The sequence below is a fragment of the Erpetoichthys calabaricus genome, chromosome 8 (assembly GCF_900747795.2).
Source record: "Erpetoichthys calabaricus chromosome 8, fErpCal1.3, whole genome shotgun sequence".
Lineage (NCBI taxonomy): Eukaryota > Metazoa > Chordata > Cladistia > Polypteriformes > Polypteridae > Erpetoichthys > Erpetoichthys calabaricus.
Genome location: NC_041401.2, coordinates 195,883,129 through 195,906,027, shown reverse-complemented (window position 1 = coordinate 195,906,027; position 22,899 = coordinate 195,883,129). Strand labels below are relative to the sequence as shown.

The 22,899-nt window shown below is 46.8% G+C and overlaps 2 protein-coding genes across 2 annotated transcripts in view; both read left to right on the top strand.

Annotated features, from left to right (window-relative positions):
- Nucleotides 1-22,899, top strand: part of clasp1a (cytoplasmic linker associated protein 1a) — a 991,009-nt gene that overhangs the window by 335,045 nt on the left and 633,065 nt on the right. The window lies entirely within an intron of this gene.
- The window catches only part of LOC114656423 (transcription factor CP2-like 1), a 37,718-nt gene continuing 22,071 nt past the window's right edge, over nt 7,253-22,899 (top strand). Inside the window, exons 1-2 of the mRNA XM_028808060.2 lie at nt 7,253-7,495; nt 16,704-16,855. Of these exons, the coding sequence (XP_028663893.1) occupies nt 7,434-7,495; nt 16,704-16,855 (214 nt within the window). The 5' untranslated portion in view covers nt 7,253-7,433. The remainder of the gene's footprint in view (nt 7,496-16,703; nt 16,856-22,899) is intronic.

Here is a 22,899-nt window from a genome sequence, read left to right as displayed (position 1 = left end):
AAAGTAAAGCTGACAGTCTACACTTCAATCACATCTTGATTGCTTCATTTCAAATCCATTGAGGTGGCGTACAGAGTCCAAAAGTAAGAAAAGGATGTCACTGCACAGATACGTAAGGATTATCTATCAATTATATAGCGCCTTTCACATCGATGTATCAATCTATCTATCTGTTATATAGCACCTTTCACCTGTCTGTCTATCTATCTATCTACAGTGCATCCAGAAAGTATTCCCAGCGCTTCATCACTTTTTCCACATTTTGTTATGTTACAGCCTTATTCCAAAATGGATTCAATTCATTTTTTTCCTCAGAATTCTACACACAACACCCCATAATGACAACGTGAAAAAAGTTTACTTGAGGTTTTTGCAAATTTATTAAAAATAAAAAACTGAGAAATCCCATGTCCATAAGTATTCACAGCCTTTGCTCAATACTTTGTCGATGCCCCTTTGGCAGCAATTCCAGCCTCAAGTCTTGTTGAATATGATGCCACAAGCTTGGCACACCTATCCTTGGCCAGTTTCGCCCATTCCTCTTTGCAGCACCTCTCAAGCTCCATCAGGTTGGATGGGAAGCGTTGCTGCACAGCCATTTTAAGATCTCTCCAGAGATGTTCAATCAGATTCAAGTCTGGGCTCTGGCTGGGCCACTCAAGGACATTCACAGAGTTGTCCTGAAGCCACTCCTTTGATATCTTGGCTGTGTGCTTAGGGTCGTTGTCCTGCTGAAAGATGAACCGTCGCCCCAGTCTGAGGTCAAGAGCGCTCTGGAGCAGGTTTTCATGCAGGATGTCTCTGTACATTGCTGCAGTCATCTTTCCCTTTATCCTGACTAGTCTCCCAGTTCCCCACAGCATGATGCTGCCACCACCATGCTTCACTGTAGGAATGGTATTGGCCTGGTGATGAGCGGTGCCTGGTTTCCTCCAAACATGACACCTGGCATTCACACCAAAGAGTTCAATCTTTGTCTCATCAGACCAGAGAATTTTCTTTCTCATGGTCTGAGAGTCCTTCAGGTGCCTTTTGTCAAACTCCAGGCGGGCTGCCATGTGCCTTTTACTAAGCAGTTGCTTCCATCTGGCCACTCTACCATACAGGCCTGATTGGTGGATTGCTGCAGAGATGGTTGTCCTTCTAGAAGGTTCTCCTCTCTCCACAGAGGACCTCTGGAGCTTTGACAGAGTGACCATCAGGTTCTTGGTCACCTCCCTGACTAAGACCCTTCTCCCCCGATTGCTCAGTTTAGATGGCCGGCCAGCTCTAAGAAGAGTCCTGGTGGTTTCAAACTTCTTCCACTTACAGATGATAGGGGCCACTGTGCTCATTGGGACCTTCAAAGCAGCAGAAATTTTTCTGTAACCTTCCCCAGATTTGTGCCTTGAGACAATCCTGTCTCGGAGGTCTACAGACAATTCCTTTGACTTCATGCTTGGTTTGTGCTCTGACATGAACTGTCAACTGTGGGACCTTCTATAGACAGGTGTGTGCCTTTCCAAATCAGGTCCAGTCAGCTGAATTTACCACAGGTGGACTCCAATGAAGCTGCAGAAACATCTCAAGGATGATCAGGAGAAACAGGATGCACCTGAGCTCAATTTGGAGCTTCATGGCTAAAGGCTGTGAATACTTACTGTATGTACATGTGCTTTCACAGTTTTTTTATTTTTAATAAATTTGCAAAAACCTCAAGTAAACTTTTTTCATGTTGTCATTATGGGGTGTTGTGTGTAGAATTCTGAGGAAAAAAATGAATTGAATCCATTTTGGAATAAGGCTGTAACATAACAAAATGTGGAAAAAGTGATGAAGCGCTGGGAATACTTTCCAGATGCACGGTATCTATCTATCTATCTATCTATCTATCTATCTATCTATCTATCTATCTATCTATCTATCTATCTATCTATTATATAGCGCCTTTCACATCTATGTATCAATCTATCTGTTATATAGCACCTTTCGCCTATCTATCTATCTATCTATCTATCTATCTATCTATCTATCTATCTATCTATCTATCTATCTATCTATCTATCATATAGCACCTTTCACATCTAAGTTGTGCTTTACTTGTGATGCTAACAATTGGAATTCTGTATGTTGCCTCCTGACTAATCCTTTAATTCGGAGATTTTTAAATTCAGTCCTGGGACCCCTGTGACTGCAGCCCTAAAAAAATAAAAACAATGTCTTCTGTTTTTTAGGTGGACTCCTCCATTAATTTGTTATTTCTCTGTGCGTTAGTTGGGGTGAATCCCTTGATTTTATCTTTCTGTTTACTGTTTTGTCCTTTAAACTTTTTCTGCCGTCGTTTACCAATAAGTGGGTAGCAGTGAAGTCGCCGCTGGTCATCAGCATTCAGTGTCACCGAAAAAAATGACTTAAAAAGAAAATGAAAAGTGACAGAGTTAAGCATTCAAATCTGATTTTTTTAGAAATATTAATCTCACGCCGTTGTTGTTTTCTTCATGATGAGTTTAAATTAAAGGTAAAAATGACGGACTGCTCGAGGACCCGACGGGAATGAAAACCTGGGGCTGAACTTGAGGATCTCGGCTTTAGTTTCGTTGTTTTACGTTCTTAAAGCTTCCATCTTTGAGATTCTCGTTCTCAGCTCCCCTCTGATGGGCGCCCACATCAAAGACAGTCTGGCGAAAGGCGCTCTACGGCCCAGTGACTGATTAACTTTAGCGTCGAATTTAAAATCGGCCATCACAAAGGACTGAGAGCGCCAACAAAAAGTGCAAAGCGTGCAAATCCATGCAGTCCGGAAAGCCGATTTACGGGATTGCGCTTTTTTACTTTTAGAATTTTGATTACAGATTCCGCTCTCCAGTCGCCCCGAGGCACGAATTCTCATCTCACGTCTCCTAAATAACTGCCAACGCACATCTGCCTTTTCTTTTCTTTTCTTTCTTTCTTTCTTTCTTTCTTTCTTTCTTTCTTTCTTTCTTTCTTTCTTTCTTTCTTTCTTTCTTTCACACCCAGATGTAAATGGCCGTGGGTGGCGCTTTTCCTGTCATTTCACCATCAGCGGCTGATGCCCTGCGGTCAGCCGCCTCGATCCCTCTTACATAACAATGGAGTGGCGATCGGGTGATCAGCGGATGCGACATCCACCACGCGTCCGGCAGGGGGCTCTGCGCTCCCCGGTGGAAGGAGAACCGGCTGTCTGTCCGAAGATCATTTGATGGCCGCTAGTTCTCGGTGTATTTGCATTTCAGCCTCCCACCCCGTCCATCCACTTTCCTAACCCGCCCATCGTGCCAGCCGGAGCCCGTCCTAGTAAACATCGGGCGTAAGGCAGGAACAGCAGTCCGCTTAATCGAGCTCAGCATTGTGTGGTGGTTTGGGATTGGCGGGGCCTAACCAGGCAGTACTTGGCGGGGCATCGTACCATCGCCTCACGCCTGGGGGTCAATTTATGTTGGACAAGTAAAGCTGGCGAGGCTGCCTACTTTTTGGGATGGGAAGGGAAAGGAAGGGATGGGGTTGGGTACTTACAGCGACGCTTGAGAACGAGAGACTCGAGTCAGTGAGGTTATTCCCCCCCCCCCCACCCCCCCACCCCCCCCCGCCGATACCATTATATTCCCAAGCCCACTTCATCCAGTTGAGGGGCGTCTGACGTGGCAATCTATTACAGAACTTACAGTCAGCCTGACCAATTACGCTGCCCACTGCGCCACCCTGCCGGCCATAACATAATATTCTATAACCCGTCCAATGCAATTCATTTTTATTGTGTAGCTAACCCTGGCAGCAGATCATCACTTATCGATTTTACTGTCATGTTATCATTCAGGGGGCTGCACTGTCGCGCCTCGCAGTTCACGTCTCTCTCCTCTCATTTTTCTGCTACACGTCCATTCCGGGCGGACCCCCTGTATGAGTGGCGGTCCGTACTGCCGGGTTTGGCTCCATTGCCCCGCGACCTCCAGGCTGGGACGACTTCAGTTCGGGCACACGCAGTAAATGCCGCAACACCCGCAACCTGACATTTTCGGAATGTGTCGCTGGAGATCAGCAGATGTCACCAAAGTGTCCGCTGGGGCACACGACGGCCTGAGCGGCTCTGATTTTTAGACGCTTTTCTTTTTCGGGAATTCTCTTTAAGCAGCCCTCGTCCAGCGCGCCTTCGCGATAAACCGCCGACCCTCCAGCCAGCCATGAATTCATTTTCTACACTCTTAAAAATTCAAAATAAAAATAAAAAGCGCCGATGCTGCAGCTACTCAGAGATCCATCCGCGTGAAGCTCCCGGTGAGAGACCCCATAAATCATCACGAATAGCTGAGGGCAGATTTGTAACATCTCGGTGGGCTCCCGCTTTTAAAGGACTCGCCGTGAACAGTAACGAAGTGCAGGGGTCCTCATCCGCCATAACCTGCTGGGAAGCCCACCAGACATTTCTATTTAGTCCACAGAACAAGCCACAAAGAACCAACTTCACGTGCCTCCTCTGCACCTATTGGTCCTTTGCCCAGCAGTGCCAGTGCGGTGCCACACAGCCCACTATTTAAGAGCCCCAATGCCACGTTAAATAGGCCGTTTTTAGAATGTCTGTGTTTTCCTTTAGCTTCTTTACAGACTTCATTTCATTGGATATCCCCCATTACCTATATTATAATCTATTATATAGCGTCTTTCCTATTCCTCTCTCACTACCTTATAGTGTATTTCTATCTCTGTGTGTCATATCTACTGTATTTAGTGCCTTTCCTATCCATCGATCTATTATGATCTATTCTATTACGTGTACTTTTTCTGTCTCTGTATCATATAGCGCCTTTTTTCTCTCTATTCATCACATCGTCCAATTTATCCATTTTCCAACCTGCTGAATCCGAAACACAGGGTCACGGAGGTCTGCTGGAGCCAATCCCAGCCAACACAGGGTGCAAGGCAGGAATCAATCCACGGGCAGGGCGCCATCCCACGGCAGTCATCACATCATGTCTTTCCTATCTATTTCTCTATTATACTGTACATTTCCTACCTCTCCAAAAATTAGGATTAGGGTTCGGGTTAGTCCATCAAGTCATCTATCTATCTATTATAATACAGTATAGTGCTTTTCACTATCTATCTAGCTGTCTATCTCTCTGCTGATTATATAGTGTCTTTACTTTTTGCTATCGATTATATAGTGTCTTTTACTTTCTATCCATCTATCTATTAGATAGATAGATAGTGAAAGGCAGATAGATAGATAGTGAAAGGCACTATATAATAGATATAGTTATAGTACTAGGGTGTTGTACCGTGTTAGCCATTATGAATGTAGAGAAAAACCAAGCAAAATGACACCTTTTATTGGCTAACTAGAAAGATTACATTGCTTGCATATTGTAATCTTTCTAGTTAGCCAATAAAAGGTGTCATTTTGCTTGGTTTTTCTCTAGATATAGTTAGAAAGTAAAAGGCACTATATAATAGATAGATAGATACTATCTATCTATTATATAGTGCCTTTTACTTTCTAACTATATCTATTATATAGTGCCTTTCACTATCTATCTAGCTATCTATCTGTCGATTATTTAGTGTTTTTACTTTTTACTATCGATTATATAGTGTCTTTTACTTTCTAACTAGTTATCGATTATATAGTGCCTTTCACTATCTATCTGTCGATTATATAGTGTCTTTACTTTCTAACTATATCTATTATATAGTGCCTTTCACTATCTATCTATCTATCTATCTGTCGATTATTTAGTGTCTTTACTTTTTACTATCGATTATATAGTGTCTTTTACTTTCTAACTAGTTATCGATTATATAGTGCCTTTCACTATCTATCTGTCGATTATATAGTGTCTTTACTTTTTACTATCGATTATATAGTACCTTTCACTTTGTCTATCGATTATATAGCGCCTTTCCTATCTATCAATCTATTATATAGCACCTTTCTTAGGATTTTTCCCCTGTTCCCCCTTCCTTCTCCTTGCACCCCCGCATGGTGTGTGTGTTTGTGTGTGTGTGTCTATTTACCCGTCGACCCTTTTTTTCCCTTTTATTGTGTTTTTGTTTAATTGTTTAATCTCAGGTGGGGTGTGCTGGGTGGGCGCCAGTGGGGGGTGTTTGTTGTTGCTCTTACATAGCCCAAAACTAAGTTAGTATTGTCGGCCTCCTTTTTGTGTATTACTTTTTCATTTTATCAATAAAATGTGATCATAAAGTATATCGCATAGAGCGCCTTTTCTATCTCTCATTCGATCTATTTTATAGCGCCTATCCTATCTCTCCATCTATCTGTTATGTAGTACCTTTTCTCTCTCTATCTATAAATGATATAGTGCCTTTAATATCTGTCTGTTATATAGCACCTCTCGTGTCTCTCTCTCCGCATTATATAGCGCCTTTCCCATCTGTCCAAGTGACGTTCGTCGCTCTCATAGCTTGTGTTTTCCAAAGAGCCATCACGGCACAAGGAGGACATGCAGGCTCCATAAAGAAATGAGCCGAACGCTGAACCCCCAGTCCTGGTGGCGACAGGCTGCCATGTACTCTCAGCCCCGCGCCACCACAGCGCCCGAGTCCGACGACAAAAAGGGTGAGAATCTGGCGACGCGCGTGGCCAATGCCAACGACCAGCCCTGTCGCCATTCCAAAAGTCCCTCAAATCCTGATTTAAACGCGCGGCTGCTGTTAAGTCACTCAGTCCACATCACATTTATGACGTTGATTAGTCAACCGCGTTTTATCCAAAGTGACTTCCAAATCACATGCGATTCAATGAGCGCGTGTACTCAGCAGACCCTTTCAGCCAAAGTGACTTCTAAATCGCAATCGCAGTTTCAATTCCCGTCAGCTTTATTGCGAGTGACACGCGTGAATGCGAACGCAAATCAAAAGAGCCGTCAGTTCGGCGTTTATGCGGAGCGACTCTTCAAGATGCAGGAAATGCCGCGCCGGCCCCATGTGGGGGTCTTATCAATACCAAAACTCTAACAAGTAATAGCGTAAGGGCTTGATGGGCTCAATGACCTCCACCCTCAGAACTGGGCGTGCGGTTTGTTGGCCTTTCCTTGTTCGGGGGTCTGGCGCCGGCGCCCCTCTCATTCAGTTACCTGCGCACTTCCGCCTTTTCGTGGGTGCGCGCGGTCCTTTCACTTTTTTTTTTTTTTAATCTCACCTGATTGTAAACAGAAAAGAAAACAATCAGTGGGCGGGGCTCCGGCGGGGCCCTCCCTGAAGGTGCGCGGAGGTCAAGGAGGACAAGCGCGTCTGCCCCGGCCGACTCCATCAGCAGGTGGGAGTGTTCGCGCGCACGCCGAGGTCACTTTAAACGGCGCTCGCGGCCCCCACACGTCAGTCGAAGAGGAGCCGCCGCCTCACCTGCGCACCTGACTCCGCGACTGACGCTCGCCTGCCTGCCTGCCTCGCTCTTTCCTTTCTGTCTTCTTCCTTTCGCCATGCTGTTTTGGCACACTCAGCCCGAGCCCTACCATCAGCACAACGCCTCCAGCTACTTGCGGTAAGTGCCAGCCGTCCGATGGCTACCGGGGTGGGACGGGGCCGTGGTGCCAGTAGCCTCCGACCTTGGCAGCTCCTGGTCCTAAGGGCGAGACGCATTGAGCTGCTCAGCGGTACGCACGTGCGTTTGTTTACCTGTGACACGCCGGTGAGCATCTCGCAGGCTTTCCCATCTAAAGGGGTACTGCCGGCTCGGCTGATGGGTGCCCCCCAGGTTGTGTTTGAAGCCGACGTCGGGCTGTTCGTGAGTTGATGTCGCGTTGCTGATGGCTGGTTCTTGCAGGACAGTCGCTGGGCCGGCGCCACACCAGGATGCTATGGTTGAAGTCCACGTCAGGTTCCATTTGTCAGTTGACTTCTCCTGCAGCCACGCTCGCGAGATCAAACCCTGCACTCCGGAGAAACTCTTCACAGACGGTAAGGGAGCCACTTTGAGGTCATCGGTGTCGCCTTCAGCGGAGGTCCTGCAGCTTTAGCTCCCCCCCACTCTGTTTCACGCGTTGGTGCCCCCTTTGCATAACGAGCAGAAAGCACGAGCGGTCCCTGGACTGGATGCCAGGCTATAGCAGGCTACCCAATGCCCTTCTCATTCGAGGCGTCGCGTTTTATTCGGACCCGGTTCTTTTGGATCGTTTTTTTTTCCAAGCCCCTGGTAAAAAAGGACTCGATGCTCCATTGCCCACCTTTCGGGTTTGACTTTTCACTCTTGGCTTCTTCAGACTTGTGCCACTTCATTGCAAATGATCTGCTTGTCTGTGTATTTCTTTATTGAGCTTCTGTAAAAAGCCAATGTAACTCTGTTTATGTAAATGCGCATATCGCACAACGTGAGGCTCCGGAGCCCAACAGGGTCCCCACATTACCGTTAGTAGCTGGTAAGAGAAGTGTGACATATCAGTGGGGTCCTCACCCCGTACGGTCACACGGGCTCTCCTCCGGTGTTCTTGAGCTGGCATGGTCGCCTTCCATGACATTAACTGCTTTCTGTTTTGTCCACTGTCTTCTCAGAGTCCAAGGTGCCTGCAGTTTAATATAAAAAGATCCGAGTGCAGTGTTTTAGCGACCACCCAGTAGACTACCATTAAAGAACCAGCATATTTAAGAGGGTCCGCGTCTTTGGAAAACCCACACAGGTGCGGGGAGCACGCGCGACGTCTATGCACGACTGGGGGATTTGAACCCGCCGCGCGGCCCACGGGTGGCACAAGCGACTAAAATCTGGAGACCCTTTCATAGTTTTAAAAACGGAAGATGAAACCCCTGGAAGAGCAGCGCTCTTTCCCGTAAACTGATCAAGCGACACAGGCGTGCGGGTGCCAATGCAATAAGAAAAGAAAGAAAGAAAATACAATTGAAATGTGCAAAATATAACTGAATTAAAATGAAATAAATTAATTTGAATTTTAGTTTTGTTAGGTTTTGACTTGATTGTAGGGAATGTTACATGTTTTTTAAAAAAATCAATAAAAGATAAAATAATAATAAAATGAAATAAATAAAATACATTTAAAGACAGAATGACATTTAATAAATCTAATTAAACGGAAAAACTAGAAGAAAATGTAACAAATTAAAATACAGTTACAAAATAAAAAATAGTATAAATTAGGAATGGAATTAAATCAATTGGGGAGGGGGGGGGAAACAACGTATTAAAAATTAAGTAAATTAAAGTACAATTACAAATAGAATAAAATTTTAATTAAATACAGATAGAATTACAAAATAAAAATAGAACTAAAACAAATGGTTAAAATAAAATTTAATCAGTTTGGAAAAAATAGAAAAATGTAATAAAAATTAAAAATTAAAGTCTAAATAGAACATAAAGATTAAATCAACTTCAAAAATAAAAACTGAATTTTAAAACAGAAAAGCGAAAAATAGAATACATTAAAATAAAGTAAAATTAAAACAATTGAATTAAAATTAAGGTACAATTGAAAGAATGAAATCAATTTGGAAGAAAATGAAATGAAAAAACAGTTCTCGTTAGAATTAAAAAGAAAAAACAGGCGAGCAGAGGAAACCGAGACGTGTCTTCTGTGTGTGTGTGTGTGTGTGTTTTATTTATATATATATATATATAATAAGCTGTAGGCAGGTTACCCGTCAAACACACACATTTTATAGCGCCTTTCAGCTGTATCCCATACTTTATATGTCAGGCGTACAGCAGTTCGTGAAGGTCGGAGAGCCAATGCACCTGTGAGGGTCGTCATTCCTGTCCCTGCGTTTCTTTGACGCTGGGGACGATGCTGTGACCTTTTGCTCACCGCCTGTCTGTCCGTCCTTCAGTTTTTGTCGTCACGCTGCCCGTCCGCAATGAATTCTTTCGCTTTTGTCTTCCGAGTGGTCGGCTGCATTACTTTCGTCGTTCTGCTGAACGAAACCGGCATCGCAAGTTGTAAAACCGTGAAGGTGGGCTGCTTTCTGATTGGTCAGCGGGAATTGACGCGTAGAGTCTGCTCACGTGACCCCTCCATCGCATCGGAGTGAAGCCGAGAGTGCGCAGAGTGTGTGTGTGTGAAACTCCTAGTTTATGTGGAGCGACTTTATGATCTTCATCAACTCCCTACCGATTTGAGTCCAACTTTAACAGCTAAGTGGGAGCGGACACCGGATCGAGTAAAGCGCCCGCTCAGCCGCACTGCGAGTACAAAACGAAAAAGAAAAGTCGGGAAGTGCAGCAACCTGCCGAACTGGCATTGGCTGATAAGACTAAGTGACGTGCAGGACGTTGCCTTTGATTTGTCCCATTCTGAATGTGTGTGAGAGGAGGCTATGGCTGTTGAACCACGAGTGCTTCTGTCCAGGGGTACCAGAGGGTCTCGGGCTGGCACTATAGCAGTGGCCCCGGGTGTTAGCCTGACAGCGCATTTGAAGCTCGGGTCCTTTGGTCCGCCAGCCTGCCTCTGGCCTGTTGTGGTGTTTCAGTTGGTCTGGACCAGTGACACAGGTGAGCCACCAGGTGGCGCTGTCTTTAAAACCCACTGTAGTAAAAATGAGAAGACGGAGGAGACAAAAAAACTCGCTAACATAAATTGTTGAAAGTTTGCTTTCCATTAGTCTTCGGTCTCATCGTGACAAAGTGTGATGTGTGTGTGTGTGTGTGCAGGATTTGATTGGACCAGAGGTGTGGAATTGCAAAAAGAACACACACACACACATCACACAGCTTTCTATAGAAGACTGGCACCCCCAAGGTGGTCTGCTGTGAAGTGATGGCATCACGTGATTCAGCCATTTACTGTACCTTTGTCAGACTACAAAAGGAGGTCTAAGGCCAGAAGGACGAGACCACCTCCATTACTTCTGATGTTTATAGTGAGTTAAGGTTGGCTGCTGTAACTTTTTCTTTTTCAATCATTTGTATTATTGTGTTAATAAGAGTGACTTCTGAACGCTTTGAGATCACTTCATTTTTGTCCTGTGCCACCCTCACGTGTGACATACTGTCCAACTTGATGTCTCATTATGTCAGATGTCGAGCTTTTTCAGGGACCCCCCTCGTTTTTAGTCCGTTGTCGGACCATGTTTTGTGTGGCAAGTGAGACCCTCATGACGGAGTCTTCAGCAAAAATGAGCAGAAGGAGTTGAGGTTGTGCATCAATGGACCGCAGGGGTTCACACCCCCCCCCCCAAAGGGATACAAGGGGTCTCAAGCCTTGAAGCAAATGGGGGTCATCAATACCGGCGTGTGGAGTGTCGTTTGATGATGACTATAATGAATATTGTTGTGTTTTGTGGTATTTGACTCTTGACTGGTGGTCCTCGCCCTCCCAGAAGGTTCAAAACGGCGAATGTCAAACAACGGCGTGTGGGCCATCGTTTTAGAGATTGTCAAGGTTGCCGATTACGAATACGAGGTTAGTTTTGGAGTTTGATCCTCCACTAGGGGTCCAAGCCACCTGTGCACTTCCATCAATGGGTGACGAATGACAAATTTCCATTACAATCGAGGACCTTTAGACTTGTCTCATTTATATTGAAGCCCACCTTCTTGTTTATGATGTGTGCCCTTCTGCCTCATGACGTCAGTCCTCCCGTTTCTTGTTGACGCCACAAATTCTGGCAGCTTGCGCTCCTTCCGACTTCTTTTTCTTTTTAGTATTCAGAATTGCACCTCTTTGGATTTTCACATTTGTTGTCACTCCCAGGGTGACAGGCTTTATTTGAATCTCTCCAGTTGGCCCACCTAACAGGTGAAGGCAGAGTCTTTGTTGTCGTCCACGTTTGCTAATTCAGTTCTTGGCTGCCGGTGTGGCCCCCTTAATGCCCCCCATCCCCATGTCGGTGGTCTCTGCGATGGACCTGGATGAGATGATTTGTCCTGATTCACCTTGACTTGTGTCACTTCTTAGATGATCAGCAGCAGTGTGGGTCTGACCATTGAGTGACACCACTCGAGTGGTGGTCCGTGCTGTAGATGGTCACTTTGACCCCGTTAAGTAATTGGTAGTTGAGGGTGACAGCTGACTTTCATCCTTTTCATCAATGCTTTCCGGCAGCAGAGACTTTGAGGAGTGTGCCCTTTGGGATAGGACACTTCATTGTGCCCCCCCAGGGTTGGCACAGACGAGCCAAGTGGCACAGCAGATCGCTCTTATGTGTTTGGCCGTTTGTTAATTATATGATCAGGTGCATCGGGAGCTGTCCATTTGCTTATTTGATCCATCGATTTCCAGTTAGATTTTGTTCTGCTCCTAAATGGATTCCCTTTGTAAGAACACAGCAATGTGGAGGAGTAAAGGGAGAGCCGCCTCGTGTGATGGTTGGTCCTTCAGTGTCGATCACAGTGTGTTTCTCACCTCGCCTCCTATGACCTTTTGGTTTCGTTCAGGTGTTCATTCTTATTTTGTAGCCCGTTGATGCAGTTTGGGGTCCTGAGGAGTGTGGGGGGGGCGACCCTGGACATGGTGACCGTTCAGTGGCCTTTCTTTTCATCCCGTAATTCTGACATGGCTTAGGCTCAGAAGGAGAATTATCCTGTTGCTTCATTTCTGATGGCTTCCATTCAGAGAGGGTCTTGAGCTCTGTGGATTAGACCAGAGGTCCTATATAGCGCCTTGCACTGGCACGGCAGACTCTGAACTCTCCGACTGCCGCTGCTTCTCACGTTGCCAATTGGTGGCTGCGGGGATTTCTTTGCTTACCCTGGCACCTTAGACTTTCATTCCAACCGACTCCTCCGTCTAGGATTACACTTTGTGATTTTTAAGCTTTGGACATTTTGAGATTTCATAAAAGAGCACCACATGACTAGAGCTGCTCCAGATGGCCAGGCTTGGAGTCCAAGAAGGAAGTTTCTGATTATTTTAATCATTTCTATGAAAACGGGGGGGCTCGTTCACACTGTTTAACAATCCTGAAGCTGTCAGTCTCCTGATGTGATTTGGAAAGTGAGAATTTGTATCTAAGCTGAGATCCTGTCATCCTGCTCCATGAAGGGCGCTATATTAAAATAAACGGAATGGAATTTCAAGAGTCTTCTTCTGCCCGGGTAGGATGGCTTAGTGGCTGAGGCCCTGTGTGGTCAGCCTCCATCGACTTGTTGTGTGACCCCCTGGCATCGTATCGAGCTTCTCCCTCATGCGTCTTCAATCATCGTGTCCAGACATTCCCAGGTGGGGTCTGCATGTTCTCCCCGTTTCTATCCTTTTTATGTTTGTAATTCCACAACCTGACTGGCAGCTCTAAATTGGCCCCATGGGAGTGTGAGGGGGGCGTGCGACAGACTGGCACCCCCTTTAAGATTGTTACCCTTTTTGCACCCAGTCCTGCCCAGGTGGGCCCTGGCGTCTGCAGCTCAGACCTTGGATGGGCTGAAGCAGGTCTGCGGATTTCATGTGTCCAGGGGATGGCGTTCACTGTGAAAAGGCGCTATATAAAACCACAAGATCTCCGTGATTGCTAACTTTCTTTGAAATTAAAGCTGCCACTTAAGTTGTCAGCTGTAGAAATTTGGGGACAAAGGTCTTCATTATTCATCCATCCATCCGTTTACCAAATCCGCTGTATCCCAGGCAGGAGTGTGGGGAGGGGAAGCTGGAGCCCAACTGAGGCAGCACTGGGTGAAGCAGGAACAATCCCTAGACGGGATGCCAGTCCATCACTGGGCAAATGTACAGGAGGGCCAGTTTAGAATTACCAATGGTCTTCATTATGTGACACATACATTTTGACACATTGTGTCATAGAATAAAGCGGACTAGAGAAAAGGCGCCATAAATGTCCTCATATTGCAGCCCACATTATCGAGTGCGTTGGACTCTAAGCCAACTGAGCAACTAGCTTCACAAGGAAACCCCTGTCACTGGTGTTCAAATGGAAGTGCTGCCAGTGGGCCAGGTGGTGCCCCCTCCAGGACTGGCTCCTGCCTATGTGCCCAGTGCTGGCCTGCTTGGCTGCAGCTGCCTGTGATCCTGAGCTGAATAAGCCGATTAGGAAAGCGATGGATGGAAGACCTGATTGTTGCCCTCTAGTGGTGAAGCTGCTGTGTGAGCAGATGGTCACTTAGTACAAATATGAGCAACAAGCCTGAAGATGGCGTCGACTCTGGGTGGGGGACGGCTCAGTTATAAAATGTCTGACTGAATATCGTGTGGCACCCCCTTACTGCCAAAGACGCTGAATAACAAACCACAAGGCTGCGGGTTTAACCCTCACTGGGCTCCAACTGTCTACATAAAGCATCTTGCAGTGACATTCACTAGGACCGCCACTTGATCCTGAATGGGACACTTTGTCATCGGGACTGGCTGCTTGGTTCAGGCTGGCATATTTAATGTGAACTGGCAGTTCTCACTATGAGAAATGTTAATGCCACCACATCAGTCCAGCAGGCCATTTTGGGTGGTCTTGGCAGTCTTGTTTTTGAGGAGGGTCCCTCAGGATGTGCTGGGGGACAACAGCACAGAAACATTGGGGAGAAATGAAATGGATGAAAATGAAGACCAGCAGCCTTTGAGGGGGCACAAGGCCTGGGACTGGCAGCAGTGATGCCTTGGGAGATGGAGACGGACTTGAAGTGGCACAGCTGGCATTGCCTCTCTTGATTGGCGCATTCTTATTGTGATGCAGGAATCCAATTGGAGGAGAATCTGCCATTGCAGTTGGTTTATTTTCATTTCCCGTTTGCTTCACGACATTTGTTATTCCCTTTTGACCCTGACGCTCAGCACGGCGGAGATGTTCTCCGATTTCTGCCCACTACCCTCGTGATGCTGCATTTAGTTAGGAACTGCTTTATTAAGCACACCTATAACTCGGGTGGTGCTGCAGAATGCTTGGACCCCTGCTGGAGCATCTTCTGGGGGGTCCGTTTGGATTTCCTTTTTCCCGCCAGTGCTGCGTTGTTCCGCCTCTTGACAACTCCATATTGGCTCACTGTCTAATAATCGTAACGATAATCATGCTTTTTATTCATATAGCGCCTTTTCCTTGCTCAAAAGGCTTCATAAATACCCGAACGGGTAAAGAAGGAATGATAGTTCAGAAAAAGATCAAATTAGGAACACTGCCTGCAAACATCAAATATTAGATTGATATAAACGTTCTGGACGTCTGTGTTCAAGTGTCCTGTGGGACAGAACCCTGCTGTGCACCAAAATCTGCCAGGACAGGCTTCAGCTCATCATGGGCCTGACCTAAATTCTGTGTGTTCAGAAGAAGAAATGAACGTCGGGATCGAGGATTGTAGATGTCAGTGGGCCACAATGGGGTTCTGTCGGTGCAGTTTCTTCGGTCCAGCACACCCGTACTGTACAATATCTCCTGTCTGGGGGACTCTCTGCCATTGGACCCCTAGTTCTGCTGGTCTTACCGTTTGCTGGCTCCGATTCCTCTTCATTGTGTCCTGCTGACAGAAATTAGGACATTTGGGGAAGGTAACGTATCTACTGTGCACCAGAATCGGACAGGACAGGCCTCAAATCCTTGTCAGCCTGAGCTGTAATGTATGGATTCGCCAAATTAAAGGTACATCTGGATGCAGGCTTTCAAGTTCCAGTGGGTCAAACGTGGTGCCAGCGGTGGGATTGTACAACATTGAATATTGTGGGAATTGTTGGCCAGTGGGCTCCCTTGTTTGAGGAGTTCAGGTCCAGTTCAGAGCTGCTCTTGGATTTCCTCAAGCGCCGGTTGATCTCCCGATTGCCGCACCTTGTTGGTTGCCTGCCCGGTGTCCCTCAGGGTCTCTTCATCTCATAATGGAATCCCACGCTAAGAACGTCACAGGCTTGGATTTTCAAATTCAGCACATAAGATGAGCCCACTCTCTGGCCCATTTATGTAGTTTAGGGTCTGGAGGAGTGTTGAGTGCAGCTTAATGGGAGCCCACCCTGGACTTCTGGGGGTCTCGTGTTAATGTTCTGTCCTTATCTGATAAACCTGAGGTGGGTTAAATCTAGAGGAGACTATCCAAGTGCTTTGTTTCTGAGGATTAGAGTAAGTTGTATGTAGCGCCTTACACCCAGCGTGATGTCTCTGATTGTGACTGAGTTGCCCTCCAGTCATTCCCTGTAAATTTCTGATGCTTGTCACTTCACGGGGGGTTTGAAGACCTCCATGCTACTCCTCAGGGCTTGTCCCACACAGTCCGGCATCATCTTAACGTTTTCACAATTTGTTTCCAGTGATGTTTGTGTGTTTTTGTTTCTCCTCCATAATTAAATTATTAAGGATTACTCCATAATTGGCCCTTTTGGAGGAGCTGAGGCTCTGCCAGCGTCCACGTGAAGTCCATTGTGTGACACGCTGGCTCAGCTCCTGGATGGGTGATGGACGCTCAGGTGTGACTCCTCAAGCTGTCTAGTGTGGTCCTCTGGACTGTTTCATAAAGGCGCATTAGGTGGTCCCGAGTCTGAAAGGCACTATATAAATTGTATTCGTTTATAAACCAGCGTGGCTTCTATATGTGTCACGAGCTTGAGGAGACTTGGTGTCACACATCCTCTCTAATCTGACTGTCAAGAGGAGCCTGGTTGTGGATGGTGGGCTAACTGATGCCAAGTGTCGTTTACAGCTGGCCATATTGTAAGACCTCCGCTGCCCTGCGATGTCATTATGGCTCTGTCTGTGGCCACACGTCAGGCTTTGTATTAATGAAACCATTTGTGATGACATGGAGGCGGCCTTGGTGCCATTTGAAAGGTGCCATAAGTCTGTCCACGCTGTGCCTCTGACCCTGATGTCCCCTCTGCTTTCAGTGATGTGCTGGCTCTGCCAATCTTCAAGCAGGAAGAACCCCAGCTCTCCCCTGAAAACGAATCCAAAGTGCCTCCATTTCAGTACATCCTGTGTACCGCCACGTCGCCGGCGGTCAAGCTTCACGACGAGACCCTCACGTACTTGAACCAAGGTAAGGTGGCGCATGCGCTCTGTCGCTAGGCTGTGATGTTCACACCAGGTGGTCTGTGCCCCCTCTGAGGTCCATTCTTGCTCTTTTCTGGTGGCCTCACTGTAAATCTTTATAACAAGATGACGCCCTGCTTGTTTGCTGCTCGGACTGGTTTGACCCGTTCACATTCCGCTCATTTGTGCTTTTAACCACTCGAAGCGCTTTACGCTGACCGTGGGGAGCCACTTCAGGCACCACCACCTGTAGCGTCCACCTGGGTGCAGTGACGGCGGACATTCCTGTGCCAGTACGCTCGCCACCCGTTAGCTGTTAGCTGGCGAAGTTCCGAGAGAGATGGCTCAGGGGGTAATTAGGGCCAGAATGACCAGGCTTGTGGTGGACAGTTTAATGATGACAGAGCCACTCTTTTCATAGGATGCCCAGGATTTGTTTAAGACCACTGGGAGTCAGGACCTCGGTTTATGATGGCAGTAATATTTACAGCCCAGGGTCCCTGTCGTTACATTGGGGCATCGGGATCCCCACACAGACCACTGGGTATGTGCCCCCTACTGGCCTAACGAGCACTTCATCCAGCACCAACCCAAGCTTTCCTGATTGGTCAAACGTAAGAGAGGCTCACAAATGGAGCGCTGTTGGCGACCAATCAGTCACTGTGACTTGTCCACTTTGTAGAGCCCACCTGTGACAGAACACCCACCGAGTACAGGTGGTTACCGGTCGGTGCCTCTCCCAGTCTGTTTTGGGGGTGCAGACCTGGGCATGTGGATGGCAGAATTGAGGGTCCGTGATGGTGGAAGGCGCCCGTGTCTGCCAGCTGGTCTCTTTCAGTTCTGTGTTTAGGTTTTGCTGCTAGGTCTCCCGAGGTGGCGCCGCATGTCTGCTTTTCCTTTTCTGTTTCTGCCTTTTCTTATTGTATTTTAGCCCAAAACATCAGTTGTTTCCATAATTGAAGGCCCCCATGTCTGCTAATTCTGTATTTAGCCATTTATAAAACTGCATTTTACCTGAGAACTTGTGACAGTGCTCTGCACTCGGTGAAAGGCGCTATACAAGAATGAACTGACCCCTAACTAACATGTGCTGCTCGAATGTCATGGACGTGTTTAACAGCTGTCTGATCTGACCACTTTGTAAGCCCCCCTTCCATTGCCACTCTGCTTCTTCTTTGACGTGGGGTCTCAAACTCCAGTTACCCCTCTGAGATAGATAGAGGCTCCTTGGGGTCTTTGGTTCACAACACTGACCTGCCACTACTATTGAATTCTGGGAGTCTGCTTCATCTTCCAAAAGGGGTTGACTTTGCGCCTCAAAAGTATGTGCCATCTGTTGGAATGGCAAATGCAATGCATGTGTCTCTGTTCTATGCCACTTGGTATGGGCTTTATAAAAGCAGTGCTAATGTTATGTGGTGCGCCATCTGTTGGAATGACAAATGAAATGCATGTGTCTGTTCTATGGCACTTGGTATGGGCTTTTTAAAAGCAGTGCTAATGTTTGTGGTGCGTCATCTGTTAGAATGATAAATGCAATGCGTGTGTCTCTGTTCTATGGCACTTGGTATGGGCTTTTTAAAAGCAGTGCTAATGTCAATGTCAGTTTATTTATATAGCACATTTAAATGTTTGGTGCGTCATCTGTTGGAATGACAAATGAAATGTGTGTGTGTGTGTGTCCTATGGCACTTGGTATGGACTTTATAAAAGCAGTGCTAATGTTTGTGGTGCGTCAACTGTTGGAATGACAAATGTAATGCGTGTGTCTCTGTTCTATGCCAATTGGCATGGGCTTTATAAAAGCAGTGCTAATGTCTGTGGTGTGTCATCTGTTGGAATGACAAATGCAATGCGCGTGTCTCTGTTCTATGCCACTTGGTATGGGCTTTTTAAAAGCAGTGCTAATGTTTGTGGTGCGTCATCTGTTAGAATGACTGACAAATGCAATGCTTGTGTCTCTGTTCTATGGCACTTGGTATGGGCTTTTTAAAAGCAGTGCTAATGTCAATGTCAGTTTATTTATATAGCACATTTAAATGTTTGGTGTGTCATCTGTTGGAATGACAAATGTAATGCGTGTGTCTCTGTTCTATGCCAATTGGTATGGGCTTTATAAAAGCAGTGCTAATGTTTGTGATGCATCATCTGTTGGAATGACAAATGACAAATGCGTTTTATTACTCCACATGTTTGATGCTCCATCTGTTGGAATAAGAGCGACATAGCAACCAGATGGATACACAAACACTTGTCCTTTTATTAAGGTGGATACTGAAGTTCCTTGCACACCAGAACTTGGTTTTTAATTTAGCCCTTTAAATTGGACTGAGGTGTCATTTTTGTAAGTGAAAGTGAAGGCGGTTTGTTTGCCTTGGGTGGGTTTCTGAATGCTCCCTTGTTGGTGAGGTTTTGTTGCGTACCCCCGACTACAGCAGATCTTTGGTCACATTAAGGCTAAAACATTCCATACAATCGATTTATACCCTGGCTTGTGTGACCCCAATGAAGGGGTAAGAGTGGCCTTGATGGGCAGCGGGTGAATATTACTGGACAGAAGTTTAACTGGTGAACACTGCGGCGACGCTGATTTTTTGGCATTTTGTTATTTAACGGCACTGAGCTAAGGACACTTTACCCGCGGGGTCTGCCTGAGTTTTGAGTACCATTTTAGATGACTGGAAGCCTTTGTGCTCAAAAATGTTTTGTTAAACTGGAGGTTAGGCGATTGTGAGCCTGCGGCGTTTACTGATGTGAACGTCGATGTCTGAAAAACGAATGTGCTCTTCTTCATTTTGTCTATGGCTGCCATCTTTTTATTGGGCATTTCATCTTAAGACCACCTGATGCAATCCTTGTAATGCTATTATTCATTAATGTGTACCAGGGGTCCTCGGTCACCTGTCCTGGGGGGCCACTGGTTCCTGTGCCTGCCACTTCCCTTGTCTGTCATTAAACTATCAGGCCCATTTGTGCTTTCATTCATCCAAGACTTCTGAGAAAGTTGTCCCTCTGTTTTGTGGATTTCATGGCCCTTCCCTTTTCTTTCTCATTTACTTCTATTAGAATGTAAGCTGAAGGACGTTCTGCTCAGACCATAAAGCCCACTAGTAAGACCCCATCTGGGGCCCTGTGTGCAGTTCTGGTCACCACAGTGTTAGAAAGACATAGCAGCACGTGAAGCTGTGCAGAGAGTGCATCATGGGACTTGAGGACATGGCGTACTACGACTCTAAGAATGAAACCTATTTAGTGTGAGCAGAGGAGACGGCGCAGGGACCTCAGCCAAGTATTTAAAATCCTCAAAGGCATCGATAAAGTGGACCCAGTGACATAATGATGATGACCCGCGTACTCGAGGACGTCCGTGGAAATTAAGGGGACGTGCATTTAGGACCCTCCTTTATGCAAGGAGCTGTGCGACTCTGAAACAAACTACCAAGACATGGAATTGAAGTGGAAACCTGGAGAACCTTGAAGAAGAATCTGGAGGAGACGTCGGGACGGCTGAGCTCTTAGCGAAACAAACGGGCGACGGATTGTCACATTTCTTCTGCTCTCAACATTTGTTCATGTTGCTGATACTCGGATTTCAGTGGAGTTATCTGAAGACCTGCTGGTTTCTTTGTCTTTCACATCTCGTTATCAAAGGGTGGCTGCTTAGAAAAAAACGGAAACATTTCAAACCTGAATGCCATCCTGGAAAAGTGAAATTGGCAACTGAGGGTTCTGAACCGTATAACGAGTGGGCTAAGTAATGTGAAACCCCCCAAAAATATCTGTGTATCGCTTTAGGATCAAATCAAACAGACTGTGATTGAGGACCCCTGGTAGACAAGGTGGATGCTGCAGCCCCCTGGACCAGACCTACACAGACAGGCCACGTTCTGCAACCCCCAGCCCATCCAGTGCCCCCGAAGCAAGGGGTCCCACCTGCAGTATTTGGCAGTGATGCCCCCTAGTGGTTGTGGTGCTGGTCCATAAAGCACAAGAGTGTAGGACTTCTACAATGTACTCGTCATCCTTTAACTTTATATAGCGCCTTTCTAACATGAACGAAGTCCGTTCCCCCCCCCCCCCCAATCTACTGTGTGTGTGTGTGTGTGTGTGTGACTGACATGCTGCATGCTATGTTTACTTTGTATTCATTTATTTATCTCGGCACTAGTTCTATGTGCACAGGACCACCTTGGCTTGAAAGGCACTATATAATACAAAGTCCCACTAGTGCCTCACACTCTGACCGACTGAGTCCCTCCATCTTGTGGGGTCCAACTGTTCTCCGAGGGTCCTACTGGGTGGTGCTCAGGTGCCACAGAACAGAGCTGGACCAGCGAGGCCTGCACAAGTACAGAATCCGCTGTTGTGATTTGTAAGTCGCTTTGGAGCAAAAGTCCAGGTGACAATATGGAACCAGTGAGGTGCACAGTTGACAAATCTTAGATGGCTGAAAATGGAGAAGCTGCCTTTGGCTTAGCAGAAGGAAGGCTTCAGACGTGAAGTCCGGGGGGCTGTTGGAGCTCTGGAGAGATCATCTTCTAAACATGGTCCTTGGTGGTGGATATCTTGGCTACCACAGGGCACAAGGCAGGCACAAACCCAACCCTGGACAGGGTGCCAGTCCATCACAGGGTGCCCTTGGAGAGATATTGGAGTTGAAATTGACGTGAGACCTGAGGATGCGCTCGTCTAATGTGAAGGAACCTCTAGAGACGTGGAATGGAAATTCCTTTCATCAAAGAGCATCACCAGAAATTCCAAGTGTGTCAAGTATTGTAACAAGAAAACCGTAAGGAGTTGGGGGTCCTCATTTTGGGGAGGGCATCTCGACTTGGTAGTCCACACGAGAGATTTATAGGGAAAAGTCGCTGCGTGGTCGGACCCCCGTCCTCTGCCACTGCTCTGGTCGATATGATGGTCTCCCTCCATTGTAGGCCTCTTTTCTGTAGTGAGGGGCCAAAGAGTTGGAGTTTGGTGACACTGGAGGTGATGTCAATCTCTGGGTGGGACTTCCTCTATCGTGTGAATGTGAAGGGCAAGTGGGTCTTAATCCTGTGACCTGCCACTGGTGGTCTTCTATATGTAGCTCATGACACTTCAGCTGTGTTCACACTATCAGGTCTCAGATCTGAATTTGTGGCGAAAGTGAAGCCGATGTCTGGTGTTCACGTCACGTGGGCCCCCGTGGTGGGAGCCTTTCTGTCCGCTTGTGTGAAATTCCCGCGTTGTTTCTGCAGGTCCACGTGGCTCCCCTGCATGTTCTTCATTTTTCCACATTCCAAAAGCTGAGCTTATTTTCTACGTATGGCGAGGCGGTGCGGAAATGCAGTAAAAATCGTTTCCTCGCTGTCCACTTCCTGCATCCGCCATCACTGTTTTAATGTTGTCACAAAAAAACGACACCCAGACCTCAAAAAGGTTTGGGACAGCCACCCGTATGTTGTGCCTTGGCTGCAAAAGGTTAAGTAATTGTGAGACGTTCACAAGTCCGAGTCCAAAACAGAACTGACTTTGGTTGCTAAAGATGGCGGCTTTATATGCCGGGGACCGGAAGTGACGACGTCGGTGGCGCCGGGAATGGAAGTGATGTCATTAGTGCCGCCAGAACCATGCGGGATTCCCCATCGATGGTCTGCAAGGGATTGAGAATGAAAGTTGGTGCCCCTCGCCGCCCCCTGGTCTGAGGTGGAATTCCTGTCATTCAGGCCCTTCAGCGTGTGTGACAATGCGTTGCACGAGGCACAGAGATGACGTAATGAAGCCACATCCTTGAGTGAAATTCTGATTTGACGGTTTAAACTCAGATCTGATGTGAGCGAGCCGAATTGAAATGGAATTCATTGCCACCGACTTCCGGTCTCAAAAGCTCCGCCGTCATGTGGTTTTGGTGTAAACGGCCAAAATGTGATCCGTGTTTGGAAAATCCCGGAATGGGATTGCGCCCGAGTGTTGGTGTAAACGCAGCGTTTGTGATTCTGGTTTGACATCCGCTTTCCGTCCTTTGTCTCTGCGGCCCCCTCCAGCTTTCCACGTATCCCGCTGGTCTTTCTT